Source organism: Echiichthys vipera (assembly GCF_963691815.1).
Source record: "Echiichthys vipera genome assembly, chromosome: 14".
Lineage (NCBI taxonomy): Eukaryota > Metazoa > Chordata > Actinopteri > Perciformes > Trachinidae > Echiichthys > Echiichthys vipera.
Window position 1 is genome coordinate 14,320,850 of NC_139839.1, and position 24,985 is coordinate 14,345,834.

General features: G+C 39.3%; 3 protein-coding genes across 3 annotated transcripts; 2 read left to right on the top strand and 1 right to left on the bottom strand.

Annotated features, from left to right (window-relative positions):
- Positions 1-1,674: 1,674 nt before the first annotated feature.
- Positions 1,675-6,631, bottom strand: vps36 (vacuolar protein sorting 36 homolog). Its single transcript, XM_083926833.1, has 14 exons — positions 6,468-6,631; positions 6,216-6,284; positions 6,033-6,103; positions 5,405-5,519; positions 5,168-5,257; positions 4,537-4,623; positions 4,078-4,110; positions 3,842-3,919; positions 3,457-3,591; positions 3,286-3,351; positions 3,083-3,147; positions 2,614-2,698; positions 2,377-2,453; positions 1,675-2,207 (listed from the first exon to the last, which is right to left on the bottom strand). Exons 1-14 carry the CDS (start codon positions 6,561-6,563, stop codon positions 2,126-2,128), a joined length of 1,149 nt encoding a protein of 382 aa, XP_083782959.1. The 5' UTR covers positions 6,564-6,631; the 3' UTR covers positions 1,675-2,125.
- Positions 6,632-7,252: 621 nt separating this feature from the next.
- proser1 (proline and serine rich 1) lies at positions 7,253-16,427 on the top strand. The gene is made up of 12 exons (XM_083926767.1): positions 7,253-7,840; positions 7,921-7,986; positions 8,435-8,503; positions 8,725-8,819; positions 8,906-8,999; positions 9,346-9,456; positions 9,703-9,804; positions 10,250-10,328; positions 10,631-10,723; positions 11,965-13,306; positions 14,898-15,042; positions 15,165-16,427. Exons 1-12 carry the CDS (start codon positions 7,796-7,798, stop codon positions 15,288-15,290), a joined length of 2,367 nt encoding a protein of 788 aa, XP_083782893.1. The 5' UTR covers positions 7,253-7,795; the 3' UTR covers positions 15,291-16,427.
- Positions 16,428-17,857: 1,430 nt separating this feature from the next.
- Positions 17,858-21,488, top strand: stoml3b (stomatin (EPB72)-like 3b). Its single transcript, XM_083926388.1, has 7 exons — positions 17,858-17,958; positions 19,678-19,781; positions 19,885-19,957; positions 20,081-20,163; positions 20,250-20,453; positions 20,637-20,771; positions 20,927-21,488. Exons 1-7 carry the CDS (start codon positions 17,895-17,897, stop codon positions 21,113-21,115), a joined length of 852 nt encoding a protein of 283 aa, XP_083782514.1. The 5' UTR covers positions 17,858-17,894; the 3' UTR covers positions 21,116-21,488.
- The last annotated feature ends 3,497 nt before the right edge of the window (positions 21,489-24,985 follow it).

The window sequence follows — 24,985 nt, forward strand, 5'->3', positions numbered from 1 at the left end:
TCTCCTTTTCAGGCCAGGTGTTGTTCTTAGCTGTGTTGTTGCTGTATTGGTATGTTGGTGTTTGTAGTTTGTTTTGTCTGATTACTGTGGTCTGGTGTGAAATAAAAATAAATCAATGTCAATTTCCATAATATTGGTTCTCAAGTAGCCTATAGTGCCCATGATGTAGCAGCATTCATAAAATATTGTTGTTGTTTTTTAACTACAGGTAATGGGAACTATTCCAAGCAAAAGCACAAAAGAAAGACCCTTTTATTCTACTGGCAGTTTAAGTCTGCATCATAGACTACTGTTTAAAAGGGAATGGATCAAGGTTGTGTCGAGATTGTTAGCAGCTTAAACAACATCAGGCTCCTGGTCATTAGAAACTGAGGTGACTACATGGGAGAAATATGTGATTCAACAGATTGATGTGTAATTCACACAATCACACATACGCATGTTTTATGTAAATGTGTTGATTACATCTATAAAAAAAAAAAAAACTCATGATATAGTCATATGGGAATTCATAAAGAATGGCATTGTGTATCCACAGTTGGCCCAGACAGCAGTCACAACAGTAAACAGCAGAACTATTCATCTCATCCAATTGGATTACTTTCTCCCCACATAAGATGACTGACAACTCATCCTTCTGTAATCCATTAATGAAAGATAACATTTCTGAGATTTGTGTTGATGACACTCAGTCATTCAGGAATAAGCTGAAAATACACCACTGAGTAAATCCATCTTGAAATGCAAGAACAGAACCTATTGTGTTGAAAAACATTCGCCAAAAGTTCAATGTCATGCATGAATCCTCAATTATTCAGATCAGAACTGCCTCTGTTCAGCTCTCGAAATTCCTTGAAATCAATTTAGTTTATACCCTATCAATAAGTGGACCAAACGGCAGGGTAATCTAATCAGCTGTAGAGCTCTGCAGACCTTCATTTTTCCCCCAAAGAGAGACGGACGAAAACAGGAAGCTTCTCTGGAGATGAAACACCCTTTACTGCTCAGCTCTGTTCACAATGGGAACAAGGCACTGTTCTATTGTGTGTATAAGGAGACACACACACACACACACACACACACACACACACACACACACACACACACACACACACACACACACACACACACACACACACACACACACACACACACACACACACACACACACACACACACACACACACACACACACACACACACACACACACACACACACACACACACACACACACACACACACACACACACACACACAGTTTTGACATTACTACTTCGACCAGATGGGACTTATTGCCACAATATGCAGATTAATAGATATATAGTATACCCTTTGCAATGAAGGGATTCATTGGCTGAATAATGCCATTCGTCAACATGCTCTATATTGAATTCACTGTGAATCAAAGTGACAGCAGATCAGCCATGGTCTTTTCTTGACTGCATTCTAGACAAAAGCTATGCCAGTCAATAACAGTTTGACTGGAGAAGGAACAATAATCGTGATGGACAAGCTTGAGAGACTAAACCAGGATGAAAGGTGATATCGGGATATTCAAATTCACTGAAACCTGGACATTTGTGCACATTCTCTACATCCTCAAAAGACGAGACAGCATGACACGCTTCATTTCGTTAACATTTATTACATAAATGTATATTTTGCATTGGAAAACGTGATCATGTACTATGGGCTTTTTCAGAACAATCCCCACTACTTGTAAAAAGGTAAAGGCTCTGCGGCACAAGAATGTGTGAAAACATTTACACTGCTTTTTCCATTGAGTCAATTTTACCCCAACCCATTTATTTATTTATTACTAAGCAAACAAATCTGGGAACACTTTCCTTGATGTGCAGTATTTGCAGGTCTTTGAGCAGTTACTGGAAAAGTATCTCCTTGATAAACTTTAGAGACAGAGTCTGACCTAGACAGAAAATAGATGATAGTGAATTTGCAGCGATCTACCACCATCAGCACAATGGTTCAAAACTCAGCCACTCTGCTGCTGTACACCAGTATATACAGCACACGTGGTGGCAATGCATCAGTCTATCAGCAGCGACAGTGCAGCCCCAGTTGCAGATATTTTTTTCTATCTCAACGATAATGACTGCAAACAGGTCAAAAGAGGTTTGGGTAGAATCTCAAACCCTCCACAGAGTCATCTCTACACAGGTGGCCCATCTTTTCAGCCAGTAACAACCTGGAGATGAGGACGGAAGAGAGAAGAGGATGCAAAGAAATTAATTAAGAAGAGAGACGCGACTGAATGCAGCAACAGAGAACAATTAAAAAGGGAAACGAAGACAACTGTGAATATTCTCATTGTTAGAACAATATTGTGCATCGTCTTTATCTATGCGTTAACTTACCGCTCTTTAGACAGAAGAACGGAGAGACCCAAGAGCTTTGCAAACTCCTCTGCCGTCAAAGAGCCTTTGTCTGTGACCTGTAGACGAGGAAGGTGATGAGATAACACAGGGAATAAAATAAAAAGTAGAAAACCTTGAACCTAAGGGTTTGGACTGTGACTTCTCTCTAGATATTTTTCAAACTCTAAAGTATGGCCATGTCAATGTCAGTACAATGTTTGTAACAGTTAAGCTTACATTGTCCAGTGCTGAGGCTATCATTTCCTCTTCGTTGTGAGACTGCAGCTGGACCACCATCACACCACTGTCAAACACACGCAGCCTACAGAAGAGGACAAGATGGATGAAGGAAAGGGTGTGTGAGAGATAGAGAGAGAGAGATAGGAACACATTATCTGTTTTATGAAGCTAAAATAAGGATCCAGGTAAAGAACAGCAGCCCGATTAGGGGTACTAGGACCGGTGTGGTAGTAAAACAGGCCAGTGTTTCTCTTGTAACCCTGGGAAGTGACAGGAAATGACAGTCGCAGAGGACTGGACAATACTTCCAACAACAGGAATTCAGGCAGGAAGAGCCTGGCCCCTGTGAAGCAGGCGCCACCGTGCCCCATATTCCTATAACAAACACAAAGCCTGCCTAGTCTATACATACATTATTGTATGAAAGTATGCACGGAAACAATACAACGACAAACTAAACTCTCACCTCAACGGGAGCTTCAACGACTCAAACATCTTACACGCGTTTACCAAATCTTCTGGAGATAAAAGCTGTGGAAAAAGTGGGAAAAATACAGTCCCCTCAGTACCTGACACCAAAGACATTTGCGTGCCGCATGAACGTATAAATAGCCAAGCTGTGACATGCGTGCTCAAGTATGATCTTGAGCTGTTTTGCGTTTGATTTACCTCCATCCCTCTAGCGCGGTTGACGAGACAGTACACCTCAGTGAGAGCCATCATACCACCGCGCTCCTGGGAGAGTAGGGAGTGGTAAAAGGGGAGTAAGAGAAATAGAGTCAGAAAGAGATCAAAATGGAAAAAGAAAGGTACACATGACACAAAAAAACTGACACTTACCTCTAGAGGGGCCTGTAGCATATCTCCCAGCTGCTTTGATAGCTGCATATGGTAATGTGTACCTGTTCCGTACGTTTCCCTGGTAACAGGGTTAGCAATACCCATGCTCAGTAGGTAGGACTTAAACCGTATCGTCTATAAAGAAGAACAAAACTAGTTGAAAACCAAATTGTGAGCAATTAAAGGTAAAAATGAAAAGCATGGTGTAGCAGCAGCAGCATCATGTAATAACACCATCAGTTGTGTGTGTGTGTGTTGGTCCAGTGAGTATGAAGAGTATTACTTAAAGGCATTTAGGGATTTTAGGTAACAACTGCTGCATGTTCAGTCATTTTAAACCATGTCCATTGTCTCCTGTGTGTGATTATGCTGGTCAAGTTCCTACCTCATCTTCTGTAATGTCTCCCTGCTTGTCTTTGATCTTGTTGGCTATAGATCTGGACAGCTCCACCATCTCTTTGGCCTGTTGGTTAAGAGTAGACAATCACCAGCAAGTCCAACCACAGGTTTGGTATCCACGGTTATGATTTTTAAAAGAATCATACAGTATGATGGATAAATTATAAGAAGACTTCAACTACAGGAAAAAGTGAAAATACAAAGAAGGAACGCAATCTTTACCTTCACCATGAGCTTACTGAGGTCCTCAAAGGCCTGAAAAAAAGAACGCAATATGTAATAGTGCTCAAGCTTCATGATTAAATAAACCACAAAACTTCATAATTTTTAAAATAATTCCACAGCTCCAACACCTTCATTTTGGTTGATGATACAGCTGAATATTCTCCCTAGACCTAAACCCACATTTGTTTGTTGCATATGTCAATTTGATTACATTACACAGCAGTTTTATGAACACAGTGCATCATGAATGCCTAGTAGTAGTCAACTTGAATTCATGTCAGTTACGATAAATTCTGAGGGTTGAACGTTTTTTTTCATCAAAATATTCAAAGAAACTTATACTTAAACTACACCACTCTGTATTCTCAGTATGTCCATTTTCATTCAAATATAGCTAAATACAGAGCTTTGAGGAGACACATTTCCCAGTATTTTGGTATTTCTGCTTTACAGTACCTCAGAAATATTTTTGTCTGTTTCTTTCCTCTTCTCCTCTATCTTCCTCTCGATGCCGACAATCCCCACGGCACGTGTCCTTCCTGCCTGCATGACAACAAAGGAAAGAAAAAAAAAAAAAAAAGTGAAACACAAAGTCAATTTAAAAGAAGCCTAAAAGGACAAGTGAAGACAGTGAGGGGGTAAACAAAAAGCAGCCAACTGCAGTTGTAGTACATAAATCAATTGGTTTATCAAAAAAATAGACATCAATGTAAACTAATTGGAGATACATGGCACAAGAGTCCAAATGCGGATGGGATACTATGCATAAAATGATGTTATAGACAATTTCTACCAGTTGAGCAAAGTGTGTCAATAGTCAGAGGCAGAGATTTGGACTATTTTAACTGTCCAGCCTAAGAATATAGAGACAACACTGCCATCCTGTGGAACAAAATTTGAATTGACAGGTGTGGCGTTCTAATGTTTGTACATCAACTATTAAACTATTAAATGGAAGCCATGTTGTGTGGAAACAAATTCCAAAATCTTCTGGCATCTGCATAATAAAAAAAAACAGACAGGAATATGACAGTGGAAAGGAAGAGATTCTAGTCGGATGAAAAGGATCATCTGTTTGGCTTCTAACCTGAGAGGTGGTTCCTGTGGGGATGGGCTGTGAAACTGGTGTGTTCTCCCATCTCTTTTGAGTCATTTCCTCTGTTAACCTCCTATGAAACTACAAGCAAACGACACCGCATCAGTTCCAGGTAATAAAGAATCAAACACAAAGTCTCTCTTAAGAAGGATCGTAATGGAGGTGAACAATAGGTTCAAAGAGTTAAGAGGAAAAAAATCTCTTATCTACTTGTATAAGTGGGATTACCTCAATCTGCCCGTGTTCTTTGAAGGACAGCTTGATGAAGGAGTACTTGCTGTGTTGGTAAGGACCTGGCTCCTTGTTGGCAGGTGTTGCGTGCAGGTGTATAACTATTTTTGCACTGCAGGATAAAAGATGGTCAATGATGTTAGTTCAATCAATATTGTTGAACATGAGCTTATATCTCTCCCAGAGTCAGAAACCGTCAGAAACCATAAAAGTAATACTGGTTTTCTTTTTTTTATATATACCTATACTAGCTTTATTCTGATGTAGTGTTCTCAGTTCTGAAACAGAAAATGTGCCCATATACTCAGAAAACCCCCTGGGTGCTCTCAGTGTCATCTATGAGGGCTTTACCAATTCATTTTTTATGGAGCAGTTCAACACTTTATATTTGATAGCATCAAATATTTGAGTTTTCAAGTTTACTAATATGTTTGGACTGGCTTAGACCATAGAAATAACATGTAGGGATTTTGAAAGTGGACCTTGATGTAAGAGTTTTTGGTCAACATATTTTGCTTACATATTTAGGCACAAATACTGAAAAGATTTGTGTTTGTTCATTTTTGATGTAATACTTAAATCCTCCTTATGATTTCTGTTGTTATAAACCCCACAATTGATTGACCTTTTTCCTATTCCTGCAGCTTGCTCCTCAAAGAAGATGATCTGGGACAGGGGCATGGCTATGCAGCATTCCTACAGAGGGCAAGAGAAATACTGAGGTCAATATGAGAGACAGCACACACATGTCAGAAGACACATATGTAAACAAAAAGCTCCAATTCTCACACAGTTACCGTTGTCTTACATGGTTTTTAACGTCCCTCCAGATCAACCGATGGGTGCTCAGCAGGGCAACTCCAAGATCCAGCTTAGCCTGGTAAAATGACACAGGTTATTATTCTCTTATATCGTATAACCTTACACCACCAGCAACGTCTGTGCACAGTCAATATTGCTGCGGTATTCAACTATCGTATTATTATTGCTGCACATTAGTTTTGGCTGCTGTGTTGTTGGGTCAGGCCACAAACTTGGCTGTCAGAAAACAAAACAATACCTTATCATCACCGTCATATAGCCTGACACCACGTTGCTGGATTACTAAAGTTTCGTTGATTTCTAAGAGCCCGTTTGACCACGAGAAACGGTCCATTTTTTCTATTACAACAGAAAACTATTCCTTATTCTGCTACTCCGCTCCGATAACCATTTTATGTTTACTTCCTGCCAAGGCTAATGGAAGGAGGCTTGGGCACCCGGGGGCGCAGTAACATCTGGCCATCACTACCATAGAATAATTGAAAGTATTGTGTTTAAGAGTTGTGACCTTGCTCTGGAAAGTAATCATACTTGATTTACGTAGCACTTAACTTTATTTGTGTTATTTATAAAGATGTAAAAAGTGAAAATGAAATAAAGGAACGGCCCAATTGCACCCAAAGAGCACCTAAACGGAAACCATCACTTTATTTCTAGCGCCATCTGCTGTAACCATCCAACGGCGCAGATCCAGTTCCACTGCGCATGCGCCACATCCAAAGCTCAGACTGTTTTTGTTATGTGTCTCAGCCTTCTTCCATTGGCCTTGTACGCTGTCCATAATTGGCCTGACACTGCCTGCAGAGAAACACTAAAATACAACATAAAATGATAAGTTAGAGTAAATTATATGTATGATTATGCTGACGTAATTTAAACCATTTTTACTGATGGTATCACCCAAACTAGATATAATAATACGTACAGAATTTGCCACACGGTGTGTTTCGGAGTGGTCCGCCTCAGAGGGGTCCTCTCCGGTGTTGACGTTACTAGCGCCAGCTGTCAGTGGAAGCTAGCAAGGCTACTATTTTTCCTAGCGCGTTATTTTGAGATTTTTGAATTATTTACATTTTCCAGTCCCTATCGTAATCATCACGAGCACTGGTTTTAAACCAAACCGAAGTGCGAATATTTTTTTCGCATTTTATAGTGTATATTTATTGAGCTGTGTCCAGAATTTAGTTAGCTGTATCTGACTAGCTTGTTGTTAGCTGCGGACAGATCTGGTGCAGACAGGTTTCTGCACTGCAGACACTGCTTTTCTTGTTTGGAAGTCATTGTTCGCGAGCGTGAAAGTTGTATTGTATATATAAGGACTGTAAAGACAATGCAGTTTTACTACATAAGTAATGATTTACAGCGAATATGCAATGGTTTCGCAGCATTATGAATTTAAATCAGAAATGTTGGATCAGTAACATTATTTAGATTTAAAATCATCTGCATGCATTGCAACTTAAATCAGCAAAACTGGTGTATTGTAAAATCGCGAATTTACCAATTACATAGTATAATAACTTGATTGACAAAGAGTCGAACGTGTGTTTGTTTGAATCAATAAACATGGATAAGAAATCATTTGATATAGTCTTGGATGAGATCAGAAAGGTAAGGAGCGTCCTGATCCCAAATTGTCTGTCCGATTTTTTAACTTCGGGGTTTTAGTAATTCTTGGTTCTGTGCTGCAGTGCGTCCTGACCGATCAGCGGATCAAAGCCATAGAGCAGGTGCATGGATATTTCTCCAGTGAGCAGGTAACTGACCCGGCAGCACCACAGCTATGCGATGTTTACCACACTAGTAGATAGACGGGGCTCCCACACATTTGTAAAATATTCACAATGTCACAAAGCACTTGTCCCTCTACTGCATGCATTAAGGTTATTCATCAAAATAAATGTAATCTTTTTGGGGAAGATTGGGTCTGTCTGATATTAAATCAGAGATCAAAATCACTCTTGTCATAAGTATAAGTATGCAGTGCATATGTGGTAAAAATCTGGGAGTATTAAATACTTAAGTACTGTATATGTGTGTTGTTATATTATGCTTTATTAGATCACTTCACACTGAGGATAAACATGTATTTGCTATGCTTTTATGTGTTTTCATGAGTAGAGACTTAATGGAGGAAACTTCTTCCATCCTACTGTAGAGCATTGCAGCCCTAGCTCAGCTCTAACACTGTCTTTACACCTGCAGGTGATGGAGATACTGAAGTATTTCTCATGGGCAGAGCCACAGATCAAAGCAGTTAAAGCGCTGCAGCATGTGAGTAACATGGGGTTTAAGATTTGGGACCAGTTTATGGATCACATTAATTCATATCTTTTCTAAAAAGGGATATAATTCAATTGTGACAAAACAAACACAGTGTCAATATGAGTGAAGTTGTAAAAAGTTTTTATTTATTTAGTAAATTGCCACATCTCTCTGTCATTGGCATGTTTTAAAGTGGTTGTTAAATATGTTTATCCTACTGTTGCTTTCAGAAAATGGTTGCAATCCCTACAACTAAAGTTGCAAACATCCTAAATTGCTTCACCTTCTCAAAGGACAGACTGATTGTCCTGGAACTAATAGCTTTGTGAGTACCTGTTTTATTGTAATATCAGACTGTTTGGTAAGGCTAATTAGTTACTTGTTAAATATTGGATTTCTGTTCCCATACAGGAACATTTCAGATGCCCAAAATTATCGCCCTGTGGAGGATCTGTTTCGCATACACTTGTCTGAGAAGAAGCGGGCTCGCAGGATACTGGAGCAAGTAAGTACCCTTTTACAAATTCAACTTCATGGTGTTGTTTGTGTTCTAGATAGGTTAGCATAGAAACTCTTTTTAGTTATCTTATTCATTGGTATCAAAAGACCTTGTTTAATCCCTCCGGTAGCCATAAAGCCCCAAGGAACAACAGTTGCCTAGCAAGATGTACAGGGACAAGCGGTTTGAAGCAATTAAAAAATAATAAAGCGATTGAGACTTGAACTTTCAGAAAAGCGGTGTACATGCGTTGTACATTCATTCTCTTCGACATCCTTGATAATTATACTTTGTAGTACGTGCTCTGAACACAAGCAAACAGTTATAAATAATACTACTCATATGTCACCAGGTATGTAAGGTTGGCTGCAAGGCTCCTGTAGCCATGATCTCATCCTGTGGTATTATATCTGGAAATCCATACCCTAAAGGCAGACCCAGCCTGGTCAGTGGAACATTCCCTGTAAGTATGTGCATGGCTCTTACAAAGATATATATTTTATTATGTATTTTGCTATGTTTGTCAGTGGTATACATTTTTTTAAATGGGTTGAAAAATATAATAGTAATGCTGAGTTTATTTATTTTTCTTTTGATTTTTAATGTTAGTAGATAGCAGAAAAAAATGCCGCATGGGGCGCAATGTTTTGCCTGCTCAAAAAAAGCCTAACCATGTAGTAGTATAAATGTATTCTGTTTATGATTACAGGGGATCCCTCCAGTAAAGAAAGAAAGCGAGAAGAAAGAGGACACTTCTAACGGTCTTGATGGGAAAGGAATCTCTGCTCGTATTATTGGACCATTCAAACCTGTAAGCACTAGAATGAGAATCACCGACTGGGATGATGTGATTGTGCCCCAAAGAAACGTCATAACTCTGTGACGAGGCCTCACATGACTAATTACATTGCGTACACATGATAAAAACACTTGACCTACATGTCAAGCCGTGGTGTTAATGATACACCACAGCGATAGAGCTAAATAGACTGGAGTATAGACTGTACAATAAAGGGCATAAGCAGAATAATGGCAGTGCATACAGAAATAAATATATATTGTACGAGTAAGTAGCCATTGACGGTCACCATTCAAATTTAGGTGATAACCATGGAAATGAACTCTTCACACTGTACTCCAGCTATTTCTATATAATGTACATGTCAATTTTTTTCTTTCCGTACACAGAAGTTCAGATAATTAAACAAAATCAGCTGATCAGTGTTTTATATATATTTTTTATTATCCTTTTTTAGTTTCCTTCGTCCTACAACCCTCATCGGCCTGTGCCCTACCCTATACCACCGTGCCGACCCCATGCCACTATCGCACCAAGTAAGAAATAACCCTCTTACACACACTTCTTCCTACCTTGTCCCACCCTGCCCTGTAATTGAACACATAGAATTTGTCAATGATAATATAACAGAGGTAAGACAGGGGACTCTCAAACAATTTTATTAAGGAATTTAGTTTTAGGCACAATTAGGCATGTTGGGATTGGTTGAGGGAAAGGTTATTCGTGGGGTGCGTTGTATGTGATGATCACATTTGTGTGTGTTTGTGTGTGTGTGTGTAGTGTGTGTGTATGAATGAATTTGTGATGGACACCGTTAATATTTGTAACTGCTACTCAGGTGCGTACAACAACGCAGGCCTTGTTTCTATGGGAGGGGTTATAACATCCAGCGTGCCCCCTCCCCCCTACAACTCCACCCACAAAGTAGCAGGTATGATTCGATGGGAGAGAGCGTGTGCGCGTGCGTGCGTGTGTGTGTGTGTGTGTGTGTATGTATGTATGTGTGTGTGTGTGTGTGTGTGTGTGTGTGTTTGACGGCGAATAGACTCTCATTGAAGCTTGCTGCCTAACTATCTGGCATGCTGCTTTACCTGCGCTTATCAAGTTTAATGGCTTCATCAGGGGAAGAATGTGCTTTTTAATTCTGGAGTGCACTGAGTGACCAGAAAAATACACCCCCCAGCCCCCATTATATTTGAATGCAATTCAATTCAGCTTCGTATTGGATTGCTTTAATTTAGAACTGTTCTGTTGGAGAGATGTCTATTCAGTTCTGTCATTACGTCATTTTTATCGGGGTGTTATGCATTTTATGTAATCCAGTATTTGTTCTCTGCCAAATATATAGGTGAAGTAGACAATATGGGAAAATTACATTTCAATACTTTTCCATATAATACAGTCCAATACACCACCACAGAATGGTATCAAAACACAAACAATTAAAACGGTATTCAAAAACATTTTTCTGCAAGGCTGTCACATTGTATCGCAGGTACTTGTGTTTTCTGGTCAGTCAATGTAGAAGTATGCTTTGGTGAATTGTAGGGATTGGGTCTCTGGTTGCCTGGACTGGGAATAGATTTAAACTAATGTCTTCAATCTTCCCCTTTCTGGAATCATGCTGCGTGCTGGCATTTAACATGCATCGCTTCGGTGGCACCTTTTTTTACATCATCAGTTTTCACAGTTGAAATACCTCTTTTGGGGCCTTTGGGGAGATATGTGGTCAAACACGCAAAGACGTATCAATGTTAAATTGACAAATATCCAAATCAGTGTGTGATGAAAGAGACATAAGTGCAAACATTTCCCCAAAGGTAAGAAGAAGACTTATTCCAATCTTGAAAATTGTTAGAATTTCCATGCAATAAGTTTCATGCTGGTATGCTCTCTGGCCATTCCTCCTTGCTTTATCTTGCCTCTATTCTTTTCTAGAGTGTGTTTGGTTTAAACCTATTCTGTCTGTATCCTGAAACAGAATAGGTTTTGAACAATAACACTAGTGATCATAAATAAAATATATATTTTATTCAATGCAGCTATGTGTTGCTATTTAAATGTTTTTCATTTTTTTGATTATTCTTAGTGGATTCTAACACCCTGACAGATCAGAGCAGTTGTCATTTCAGATTAACTGTTTGACCAACGCCTGTATTTTCCTCCCTTCAGGTTACGCCAAACCAGGCAATCCGCAGAATACCACACCTGGAGTCAACAGCGGGCCCCTCCTCATTCCTCATGGGTCCACGCCTTCTACCCCTGTCCAACCTCAGGCTTCTCCTGCTCAGCCACTCCCCACAACCCCTATTACACCAGTTTTCCCCGGAATGGTTCCCTCTCACAACCCTAATGCCCCCTCTCCCTCCCCTGCTCCGTCCCCATCTGTGATCAAAGCAGGCCCACAGACCCCCGGTGGCCATGCTACACCTACACCCTCTGTCATTAAAGCCCACACCCCTTCAGGCACCCCTTGTGGAACTCCGGGCCCCGGCAGCGGGGGCTTCTCCCCTTCCCCCTTCCATACCGTTTCCCGACCAGGCACCCCTGCTACCTCCCGCAGTGGCTCAGACCCCTTATCTCAGATGAACTCCATGGGCTCAACTCAGCAGAGGGTTTTTTCTCACTCCACAGACCACCAGTTAGGACCCACCCACCCTGGCATACACCAACAAGCAGGTAACCCCTCTGGCTCAGTGATCCGAAGTTACACTCCCTCTGGATCATCCACTCCAGGTATTCCAAATTGTTCCACCCCAGGCCCCAGTCCCAAACCCTCTCCCATTCATTCTGCGCAGGCTGCCATGGCCGCGGCCGGAGTCCTGAACAGACACACTGGTGGTAGTAACAGTGGCAGTAACAGCCCTGTGCCCTCCGCTTTCAAAGGCACCTCTCGCTCTGGTACACCATCTCTTAGTTCTATTGTGGTACCAGGTTCTGCGCAGGCTGCCCTGGCACGTTCCTTGGGTCTGTCACACCCCTCAGGTTCTCCTCAAGTCTCTCTCTCTAATGCCGTTGCTATCTCTGGCTTCCAAGCTCTTTCCTCCAGTCCAGCACCCTCTCATTATCCTGGCCTGTCCCCCTTTTCCTCCCTTTCTTCCTCACTCCCTCCTTCCTCCATGCCATCATCTATGGCCACAATGGCTTCCACCACAAACATTTCTAACCATCCACAAACCTCCATGTACCCAGGGCTAGCGCACAGCGCTGTTGCCAGTGCGGCCTCCCCTTTTGGTTTGGGCCTCACTTCTGCCCAGTCTATATTCCCAGGCCTTCCGCCTGGTACTAGCCCAGCCGGCTTCCCAGGGTTGGGGGTTTCAGGAGGGCATGGTGCTGGGAGTCCTGTGTTGTCTTCATTTATGGGTCTGCCAGGAGCCTCTTCAGCTTCAGTAGCATCGGTCGCACCGCTGCAGGCAGCGGCAGCAGCGGCAGCAGCAGCTGCAGCTGGAGTTCCATCATCATCGCCAGTTTTACCAGGCTTTGCGTCTGCTTTCAGCTCCAACTTCCAGCCTGGGTATGTGAACATTTTTATTGCCAAGTCTATAGAAGCCATGTTTTTATGGATAATCTAAAATGAAGCTTTGATTTCCTGATATTTATTTTAGCCTACATACAATGACAATGGGAGCTACCAAATTTAAATTTAGGTCTGTGTATGCTAATTTGCTAACTGTTAAAGTAGTCCTATTTTGTTCTCCATTTCTAGTAACCTGTTTCTTTGAACACGTCACTGATTTCCACTTGCGTGTAATATGGCTTGAAAAAAGAGTGTCATAGATCACATACATCGATTTTCCACTTCAGGTTTTATAAGTGGAAACACTGCATCTAAGTGCAAAGTCCACTTCTTCTACTCTGGAGTGTCAGGCCTAGACTTTGGTTTGTGTTGTCTCAAAGAGTTCTTTGCCAGTTGGCTACTAGGTGATTACTGTTGCCATATATTAAGCACGTTATCTTGTCAGGGAACAAGTGTTGCACAAGCTTCACCTTTTGTTGACATTTCAAGCACTCAAGAGGCAGGTGGTATCTTTCTTGCAAGGCCTATTAAATTAGCAAACAAGTTATACTTGGGGAATGGGACAATATTATAATAAGACAAGGCAAGGTACCTTCATTTATATAGTACAATTAATACACATCAGCAATCGAACATATTTTACAAGTGGGCAGATAAAAGATAAATAAAAATAAAACAATTAAAAAAATATAAACACATGAACACTAAACATAAATTACAGATCCAACCATATAGCATATTTTATTCTATTATTTTGCTTTTACTTTTAAAAGTATGAAAATATGAAAAAGGTTGTCATGATACCATAATATCAAACGTCAATACAATACTAGTGCAAAAAAATATGACACTCGATTCCTCTTTTCGATACCATGGCAAAAATACAACAAGTCCATGGCACACATAGAAAAAGTCTCTGAACACATACAGTACATTTGTATATTCATTAGAAATATAAAAACATTTTGGTACTTTTATACTGTATACTCGCACAATGCACACAGACTTAAAGGAACAGTTATACAGACTTGTAGTTATATTGATTTTTGGTAAATGCGCTAAATGGCTTTGTGGCAGAGAGTAAGATGAGAGCAGTAACTTCCTGTAATCGCCACTGGTTGCCTGGCAACTGGTCATATAGATTACATTTCCTCCTGTAAAACAGACAATGGGCTATTTTACACACCTATTTTGTACAGATTGAACAAACCAGATATAACATGTTAATTAATGAGTTTAAGAGGAGCTGGTACTCGTCCAGTTGTTATGCCACGTCATCAGGATTCTGGCTCTTGCTTTATACTCAAACAGATATAAGAGGCATATTGGTCTTGTCATATTATCTTTCACCATGCATATTTCCACAATTCCTTTAAAGAAAAACAAAAATAATACTCATTAGGAGCCCTTTGGCCTCTTGAAATATGTTTTTCCATCTACCAGGATGCGTTGAAAGACAAAAAAAACAACTTTTGATGTGACCTGTAAGCACTTTTAGAAGCATGTTATAAAACTCAGTAGATACAGAGTAATGTGGAAAATGATGAAATTATAATTAAAATAACTGTGTGTATTCTGCATGTTAAAGGTTGAGCAGTGGACTCCAGCCTCCAGGAAGTAGCGGGTTCCCGGGCTTGCTGTCTTTCCCCGGGGTACCGAGCTTCTCTCCCTCCGCCTCCCCTGCTTCCCTCGGTGGCCTCCACAACCAAGCCATGCAGTCTGCCCTGCTGCAGGTACACACACGCATGCACGCACGCACGCACGCACGCACGCGCACACACTATACTCTGGCAGGGTAAAATGATTTTGAATGTCAGCTTGATAAAGCCTAACTGATCTCTTTGTCTTGTTCCAGGCTCATCCCTCATCTGCTTTGGAGAGCTTTCCTCCTCAGCCCAACACTTTCCCCAACTACCCTCCAGGCCCAGGAAACCCCTTCCCCCTCCAACCAGGCCTGCACCCACAGCTGGGTTGGCAGTAAAACCCACAATACACTGATCAAACACACACACACACACACACACACACCACATATTGTACACCCTGCCCTACCCCTCAGCAGTTGACAGTAGTCATGTGTTTTACCTTGAATCCAGAAGAGCAAAGGACTGAAGAGTTCAAATAATGTTTATGTTATTACCCAAAAAGATTTAATACAAGAAACACTATCATGAAAACTGTTGCAATAGTATGTGGGGGAGAGATGGCATATTTCCTATATTATTCAAAGTGAACAGTTGTAAATATCAGTTGTTAGGTTTTACAAGTAGACTGTGACTGGTTTTAATGTTAGCTGGACTTGGCTGTTTTTAATCAAGTTTATCAACATTTATTAGTGAATAATGAATTATAGAAATTAAATTGAAAAATGTACATGATGCCATGTAATGAATTGACAGTATCCTTATGTAGTATTTACATGTCCAGTCTCAGTGGAAAGGACATGTGTGTGATACTGACTGATATTCCTGAAGTGAATGCTGTATTTTGACATGACATTTTAGGTGACTTCTGGAGCTTAATGGTGCATTCATATTCTGAAGAGGGCACACCATAATCATTTTTTTTGAATCCTTGTGCTTGTCAAGGGTGGGAGTGTTGTAAACAAAAACTTGCATTTATCAGTTCCACCTCATGTTTGTGTTATTTTCACTGAACACACTCTGTGATTCACATTTTATGTGTTCATGACAGATATCACCCTGCTAGTTCTATTGATACAGTATTTGACCAGATGTACTGTATGCAGATGTTTCTGAGAACAAACATATGTTGATGCATATATTGGCTCGAGATATCAAATGTCTGTATTCTTCAGTAATGCTTTGCAACATAGTGAAAACTATCATTTTACCTCATTTTCTGTACACCTAGAGACAGTTAAGAGTAATAGATACATGTTTTGCCCCGTGTTTTGTTTGTTCTGCCCTTTTTTCATTTGTATTTGCACCTCTTTTATTATTTTCTCAGTAAACTGCTGGTTGCTGTATCTCTATTCTGTGTCACGCCATGGCTATCAACAAAGCCCCTCAAATAGATTTACTTGAGTTGGACAAAATGATGTGTAGATAAATAATGGCAGCTAGACATGTAGTTGAAGGCCAGCTGTTATGAGCTTTTGAAGAGGTGTAACAATCATCACCAATTTATGTGACTTTTTAATAAAAAAAAAGGGTCAAGATCAAAAGAGGCTGTAAAGTCTGGTAAATTTCAAGTGCACTGGATTAAACACATCGTCATGGACATTGTTTATTGTACCAGAAAAGTAACGGTCAAAAGTAAAGGTTCATGGAGACTCAAATAATAGGCTAGTTGTGAAATATTTCAAAATGTTTTACAAAATACATTCTCAAAAGTGACTACATAGTTGAATCTGTACTGAAGGCTGTGGTAAACACATATCTCCACTGGTATGTGATGATTGTTGTATTTTGTTTCATTGTTTTTTTTATCCAACCTTAAGTATTATAATTGTTTTACAGCCTACAAACAGTCCATTTAGGGCTCTACACAGAGCTTATCATGATCATTATCATGGTCAGTCAGGTGTATATTAGTCATGAGACTCCAACACCTAGTCATGAGGTCTCGTTAGAACAATTTGCTTTTCCCATTATTGCAAAATATTCCATTCTAGTCATACTTTGTCCGCTACTATCTCCTTAACCAATCCTATTATAAATCAACATAGATTTGTAATAATTATTTAATTTTAACAATAATTAGGCACATTTGATTCGATTTTATATATATTTGCTATTTGTAATAATTGGTCTGTTTTAATTATGATATAAATGCTCACATTTATTTAATTTCTATCATTTTACTAAGTAATGCTAAAAAATATTTCACTTCAAGTTCTTTACCTTGCTATTTATTCTAAAGGAAAACTAGTGTTGGTAATGTAACAAATAGGTTCTTGTGTACTATCGCAAATGTGTAAAAAAAAATAGTTTTCATCCCAATCAGCAAATGATGATCCCTCTGATGCCCGTCTCTTTAAAAGACATTTTGAATGTTCCCTTTCTGTTCTTTCTGCCTTCATTAAATTGAACTAATATCTCTGGAAAACCATCAAACATTGAATCACAGGAGGTGAAATCAGGAAGAAGTGCAGTCTTTACTTCTGCATTTCTGCTTTCTACAGAGAAGTACCATCAGTAATGTATTCTTTAATATGTAAATGGCACTGGTAGGGTTGACTATGCAAAGAGCATATCGAGTAATCTCTTAGCAACAATGGGGGAAAAAGTGCGTTTAATACCCTATTGTATAATTCATACCAGTATTTGCACTACTTCCTTCATTTAAGTGAAAAATGGGATTTGTTTTAGGTCAGGATCTCTTCAATGAAACACTAACTATACAGTATTTTCCTAACACTGAGATTATCAAGTTACATATTACCATCATGATAATTGCACTTTGTTGATGATCAACTCAGATTCAGAGCCACACCTACACCGTCTCTGAGCTGAATTCAATGGCAGCATTACAGCTTTAAAAGGCTGGGCGACTACCTCCTGATCAGAAACACTTTAACAAAGTCTCTCAACACACTTCCCCTCTCAGTTTTAACCAGCACATGGAAATGGAGGACCAAATGGAAAGCCAGAAGAGAAGAGGAATGAGCAAAGATGATTTAATATGTAAGTACGATAAACCACAATTATTCTACTATCGTTTCTGTTGAGTTTTAATGTTACTTAACTGACTGTGGTTAAAAAAAAGTAAATATTATTAACACAGACTTGGTGTAAGACTTGATCAACAAAGGGGTTGTTTGCTCTTCTCTCCACCATCAGCACCATGTTGAATGTACATTACCATTGTTTGAGCGGGTGTGTATTATATGTGTTGTATACATAGGAGTGCACCTGTTCAGGCTGAAAGCAGCGCGAGAGGATAGGGCAAAGTAGAACTCCATCGTCATAGAAACAGAAATCACATGTCACTGAGATAAGAGTCCCCAAAGCATGTGACTCAGTGTTTGTGTGTATCCCCTTTCATTTGTGTGTGTGTGTGTGTGTATCCATGCTCTGTGAACTCAGGTGAACAACGAGCTGTCATGCCCTTCGTTTGGTTGCTGATAATGGCTCCTTTTCATATAATATAATTTTGCAGCATAATCAGTCTTTGTCATCTCCACCCTGTTGGACAGGATCATATGACATAGAGTGCTGTGTACACAAACCATTTGCATGTATCCACTTTCACGCAGGTGTTTTTTTTTTTTTGTAGTGATATAGCACAAATACAACAATACAGTGACTGGGTGCACAGATTATGAAGATTTATGTAAAATTAGAATTAGAATTTCTACCACCAAAAAAAAAAAAAAAACACAGCACTAGTGCTATTGTATTTATTCATTCATTTTTTAAAAACTATTTAATTGAAAAAATAAGCAGATATAATGAAGATTGGCACAGCGTAAGTTATGACTTTAGTGTTGCAATCCTCAAACTATCAGGCCTTTTCCATTAACTGTCATAGATAATGTGAATCATCTGGAGTGGATTTTGCAAGCCTCTAATGTGTGTTTATGCTCAGCTAAGTGCAACAGTCATTCTCAGGAAACCGTATTTCCTGTGGTTTGACCTAGAAAGAGAAAACAATGTTGTTAAAAGAAAAACAGAAATGACAGTACAACTAAAGTGGCACACAGGCCGTGAAGTTGAAGCTTTTTTGCAAAATACTAAAATATAATCATCTTCCAATGACAGTGTAATACTGCAGGGTGCCGAGGTATGAACGGTCAAAGTCAAATGTGCTTATAATATGTGTGACTACATCCAATTGACAGCTGTTTTGTCTATAAACACGAGGTTGACACTGACCACAAAGGATTCATTGTGAAATGTGATGGCTGGTTGCACATGATGCACAATTAAAAAAGCATCATTTGAGCTGGAAATGATGGCACGGACGGTACAAATGTAAATACCTTTCTCTCACTTAATGACTTATTTTTATTACATCCAGAGATTGTGTTGCATGCTGTTTTACTGTTTGCTCTAATTGTGCATGACTCTCTGTGTATCAACTGCTGTTATCCGTGTTAACAGATAATGTTCTATTGTGATATCAAGGACACTATTAGTAGCCCGATGTATATTGTGTTGACCTTTTAAGGTGAGGGTTGAAAGCTTTCCTTTACTCCTGTCTTGTACAAAGGCCAAAGGACACCACCTCCACTAAATCAGTAAGCTTCTGGATCTTTATGGCAGATGTTCATATTTCCCCTCATTATGCCCCAGTTAATTGGATCTTGTTTCTTTCCTCTCCATTTCATATTTGTTTTAGTGATTTCCCAGTATGCCAAACGCACTCAAACACACTTTGTTGTTGTCCTCCCCTCTCTCTAGCTGAACGGACAGGGGCTTTGGGATGTGTTGGTTGGATCATAGTCATACTCTCTGGCATCTTCACATTTCTCCTCTTCCCCATTACCATCTGGTTTTGTCTGAAGGTGAGTGAACTTTGAATAGTCAGTTGAAATGTAGTAAAACACCACTTCCTTTATTACAAATGTGAATTGAGCTTGCGCTGGGGTCTCGCTGCTGTTATTGCAGATTGTTCAGGAGTATGAGCGCGCCGTCATCTTCAGGCTGGGCCGGATTACAGACAGGAAGGCTAAAGGACCAGGTATAACACTGATTATGTCTATGTTAAAAAAAAAATCTAAAATATATTTCAGATGATGCAACATTGTAATGTCATTTTCTTATTAGCAACTGAAAATTCATGCTGTCTCCTGTTTGTCCACAGGGATTTTCTTTGTTTTGCCCTGTACTGATTCCTTTGTAAAAGTTGATCTGCGAACAGTTTCTTTTGACATCCCACCACAAGAGGTAGTGTTGGCACGCAGAGCAACACAAAATGATTTTGGTTCAAATCTGTGGACATATTCACAAACTGTCATGTATTTCAACTATAGATCCTGACCAAGGACTCAGTTACAGTTTCTGTGGACGGAGTGGTGTACTTCCGGGTCAGTGACCCCATCGCCTCTGTGGCTAACGTGTCTAATGCTGACTTCTCCACCCGTCTGCTGGCTCAAACCACTCTCAGAAATGTCCTGGGGACTAAGAACCTGGCTGAGCTCTTGTCTGACCGTGAGGGCATAGCTCACAGCATGCAGGTACAGGGAACAACAGAGAAGCTTGTTCATAGGTGTTCATAGTAGATTGTTTTTCAAAAATTGTGAAATACATTTAGACTTTCATCTCTAATGCTTACCATGTGAATTTCATCCGTAGTCGGTTATGGAATAATAAGGGCATCAACTACAGGTGTAAGCTCTTCCTCTTTCTCTCTCCTCCAGTCCAACCTGGATGAAGCCACAGACAACTGGGGCATCAAGGTGGAGCGAGTGGAGATTAAAGATGTGAAGTTGCCGCATCAGTTGCAGAGAGCCATGGCTGCCGAAGCAGAGGCTTCACGAGAGGCCAGAGCCAAGGTCAGGACATGTAGCATGACACAGTACATGCATACAGTGTTATGCTACTGCATGTATTACTGTAAAATGCAATGCATTAATTGATTTTCATGTTCATTTAAGGCTAGTGTGAGCCATCCTAATCTCACTTTTAAATTAAAAAAATCTTCGTATAGGTAATTGCAGCAGAGGGTGAAATGAATGCATCTCGGGCCCTGAAGGAGGCGTCCCTCGTGATTGCAGAGTCTCCGTCAGCTCTGCAGCTCCGCTACCTGCAGACTCTCAACACCATTGCAGCAGAGAAGAACTCCACCATCATCTTCCCCCTGCCCATGGATATCATATCTCACTTCATGCGGAAGTGATACCTTCAACTTGTTCACCCTTTAAAGTCACAGCTAAATATAACATGAATTGAATGGGATCAGGGTACTTTTCTGTGGCGCCTTGAAGAAATAAACTTTCAGGCTGTGAGATAATGCTATTGTTGTGTGGTCAACATTTTAGAGTGATCACAGAAATGGTTTATATAGTCAGGTCAGACGTCCAACCAATGTGATTTTGATTTAACACAGAGTAGTGAACATGGTTTACATGTCTTTGACAACATTTATTATAAAACTGTTGTTAAAACTTTATGATGGTGTCTCATTGATCATATTCTATCGAATTCTATGATCAATGGGAGTTCATGTTGATCAGTTGCATATTTTGATACTGAATTAAACACTTAATGTTTAAAACAAACTGTTGAAGCTTTATTCTCAGTCATACAGCTCAAGCTCACATAGTTTCTGTTGCCTTGACCTCCTTTTCCTCTTGACATTCACACATTCATTGACAGTATGAACATATTTGTATAAACTATATGAATCTATATATGAATATGTATATGAATCTGTGGCAAACGACAAAATACTTTTAGAAATGAAAAGATAGGCAATGCGTGAATAAATAACATTTTAACTGATCTAGGCAGTGGTAGACCAGCGACTCCTGTGTTTTGAGGAAAAATAAATATAGGCCGATACTGCCTATATTGCATATGATATATCTGATCAAAAAAATAAATGCTTTTATCGATTGAGTCTGTGGCTTTGCCCAGTGACACAATCTCACACAAACTCACTGGGCTGTCTGGCAGAAAGCTAAAGCAGTGGAAATATTCTATAGCCTAAACTTAAACTGCCTTGAGCTTTTTTCTTGGCTAAAATACATTAACCTGCTGCGCTTCTCTGTCAGTTCACCCATCCAGCTTCTCTAAACTGTGGGCAGGCGGACCACCGTCCACTGTAGGTGATAAAAATGGATGAGCAATTTTATCCAGAATACATCAATGAATGAAGCATGGGCATCACATGGGTTTCATGAATTCTTTAATACGGTGTTCTCCCCAAAAGTACAAATTAAAGCATTAACATTTGTATACATTACATCTTGAACTATCTCATTCTTTGTCCTCTAGGCCTCCTAGGCTACAGTTAAATTTTGAACATCACAAATGCAGAGGTATAATAAGAGAAAGGGAGAGCAAGAAACAGCAAAGACAGAAAAAACATGCTTCTATTACTTTGTCGGTGCACTAAGACACAACTCATGTTGTAAATGTATTTACATTCAAACATACAATCAGTGCCAGAACAAATAAATTCAGTAAATGTTGTCTCTGGACCAAATCCACGCAGGGTAATTATATAGCTACCTCCACAAATTCCAGTTCTAGTGCTGAAAGTTTGACAAGCCATGGAAACATTTGCTACAATGAACATAGATGTTTCAACCCCTAATGGATTAGATACATTACCCATGTTTCTTGAGGGGAGGCTAAACCAAGTGCTACATATTAAATGGCTGCTACATAGAGGTCAGACGAGAGGTCCTTCAATATCAAACAAAATCACATGAATGACTATAAAATGCAGCCATTACATTTTTGACATTCAGCACTTAGAGAGACACAGATGTCCACAGGACACATTGAAGGGTCATTACAATTCCAGTTCATTGTTTAGAAATCATAGTCCACTCAATGGTGAAATATTAATTTAAGATGAATTCTGTGACTATACGCTGTCATTTGTAAACAATATTTTTTGTAGACTTGTATTTTGTACACCTGAAGTGACCTTTAGGAGGACCCTGAAGAATTATTCAATGACGTAGGTGAACTGTAATCCTAAAACATTCGCAATACAGTGACTCTCTCTGACTAGTAAATTCATACAATTGATCGTTATGCAAAGACATTCTCAAAAATCATCAGTGTAGGTATAAAATAAGTGAGAATCGAGATACATTTCTCAAATTCTATGCTGTATTTGACATTCTTTCATTGAAGAGCATTTAACCCTGCGTACGTCATACAAAAAATCTTGAAAATCCATGAACAGATTTTTTTCATGGCCATCAAAAGTGCTGGTATAGCAGTTAAAGATCTACTTAAAAGTTTATTACTGAAAAAAAAACAGCAAAAACATCATCATTTACATGCTGGTAAAAGGTTATATTTACCTAACCTGTAACAGAAAAAGTGACAAAACCTAACCCATGCTTCCATAGAGTGCTGCAGAGATGATGTATTTTAGATTCTTGCAATAACCTTTATACCTTTACTAAAAGCATTCAAGGTCTTTGTCTAACCTTAACCATCTAACCTTAAATTCAAAGTTAATGCCTAGCCTCAACCATCTAACGAGACTAACGCAAATCTTGGGTTACCATCTAGACACAACCTTGGTTCCCTCCACAAAAAGCCAATGGGATTTTCTCATTGGATTTTGGATTATTGCAGAAAATAAACTCTGTGGCAAACAAAAGTTTATAAGATTTACATATTTTGTTCAGCGAGATAATCTTCACAAAAGCATACCACTTTTACTGATTTTTGAAGCGTAAACGTAACTGGCAGAAGTCAAAAGCTAACGTCAGGCTATAAATTAACTACATAATGGTCGCAAAACTGCAACTCCTCCACCACTAGCTTCCAACTAATTTTGCCTAACCTCAGTAGTCTCATTAAGGCATTTAGAAATACTTTGTCGTAGAACAAAACGTGAAAATTGTTTAAACTCGTGTTAACCACATTTCTTACTTCAGGCACCTCACCAAAAACCCACTAACAAAAAAAACATTGCCTTGGAGACAAAAGTCCTGGAAGTGCAAAAATACCAACTTACTTCCAGGTTTTAGTACTCATTCCTGCAGCACTCCATTATAAAATGTTGCTGTGACTGTCAACAGCCAACACGGACTTACCCTCATCCCTTCTCACTGGCTTTGTTTATTTACAGCGGCTCATTTACATGAGTAGTGTGAACAGCTTTGTTTGTTCGTGTGCGAGTAAATCACTGAGATTAAACTGTATAACACTGAAGTTTTCAATGAAAAAAAGCCAGATGAAAGATTAGGAATCCTGAGGGTAACTTAGTCAGTAGAGTACAGTACAGGAGGCAGCTAAGACAAACTGTATGTTATAAAATTATTCAATTTTTTTATATACCAAAGGTTGGTTTCTCTATTGTATTTCATATAAGAGTAAAATTATATTGGGAAATATCTTAAATGTATAATGTTTCCATAGAGAAGTTATACAAAAGAATTTCTAATCTAAATTTAGAAAATAATTCCCTGAACAATACATACTTCCACACAGTTCAGTGTAACTCGCAAAAGTTTGAACACAATACTCAAAAGGATAAAAAGTGTCATTCGAATAAAGAAATTAGAGCATCAGAAGACATTATGAAGAGGTTTACAAAGGGCTACATCTTTGCAACACAAGTCACAAAGAGGTAAAGAGAGGTTTAAGCTGTATTTTGTTCAACCTAAGTAGCTTATAGACCCATATCATATTATAAGACAGTCCCCTGAACATCACCTATGTATGTGTGATGACAACAAGTCGGTATATCTCCTTCCTCCTGGGGTACATCACACATTCCGCTATAGGTGATATTTTCCAAGTTATAAACACCATTCGTTTCCTTCACACCTCAAGCTTAATAAATAGACAGATAACAGCAATAATACATTTCACATTAAGACTGGAAGACTCTCACAGTACATGCTTGCTTCAGTAGCGAAATACATGTAACAACTAAATGAGATATAAACATCACATTTGAAAGAAATCTACATTTAAAACGTCCTATGTTAGGTTTCTTCCCTTAGCCTTGAGCTCCCTGGTAGCTATGTGTTTTCGTTGTTGCTATTGGGCCACAGACACATCAGACTGC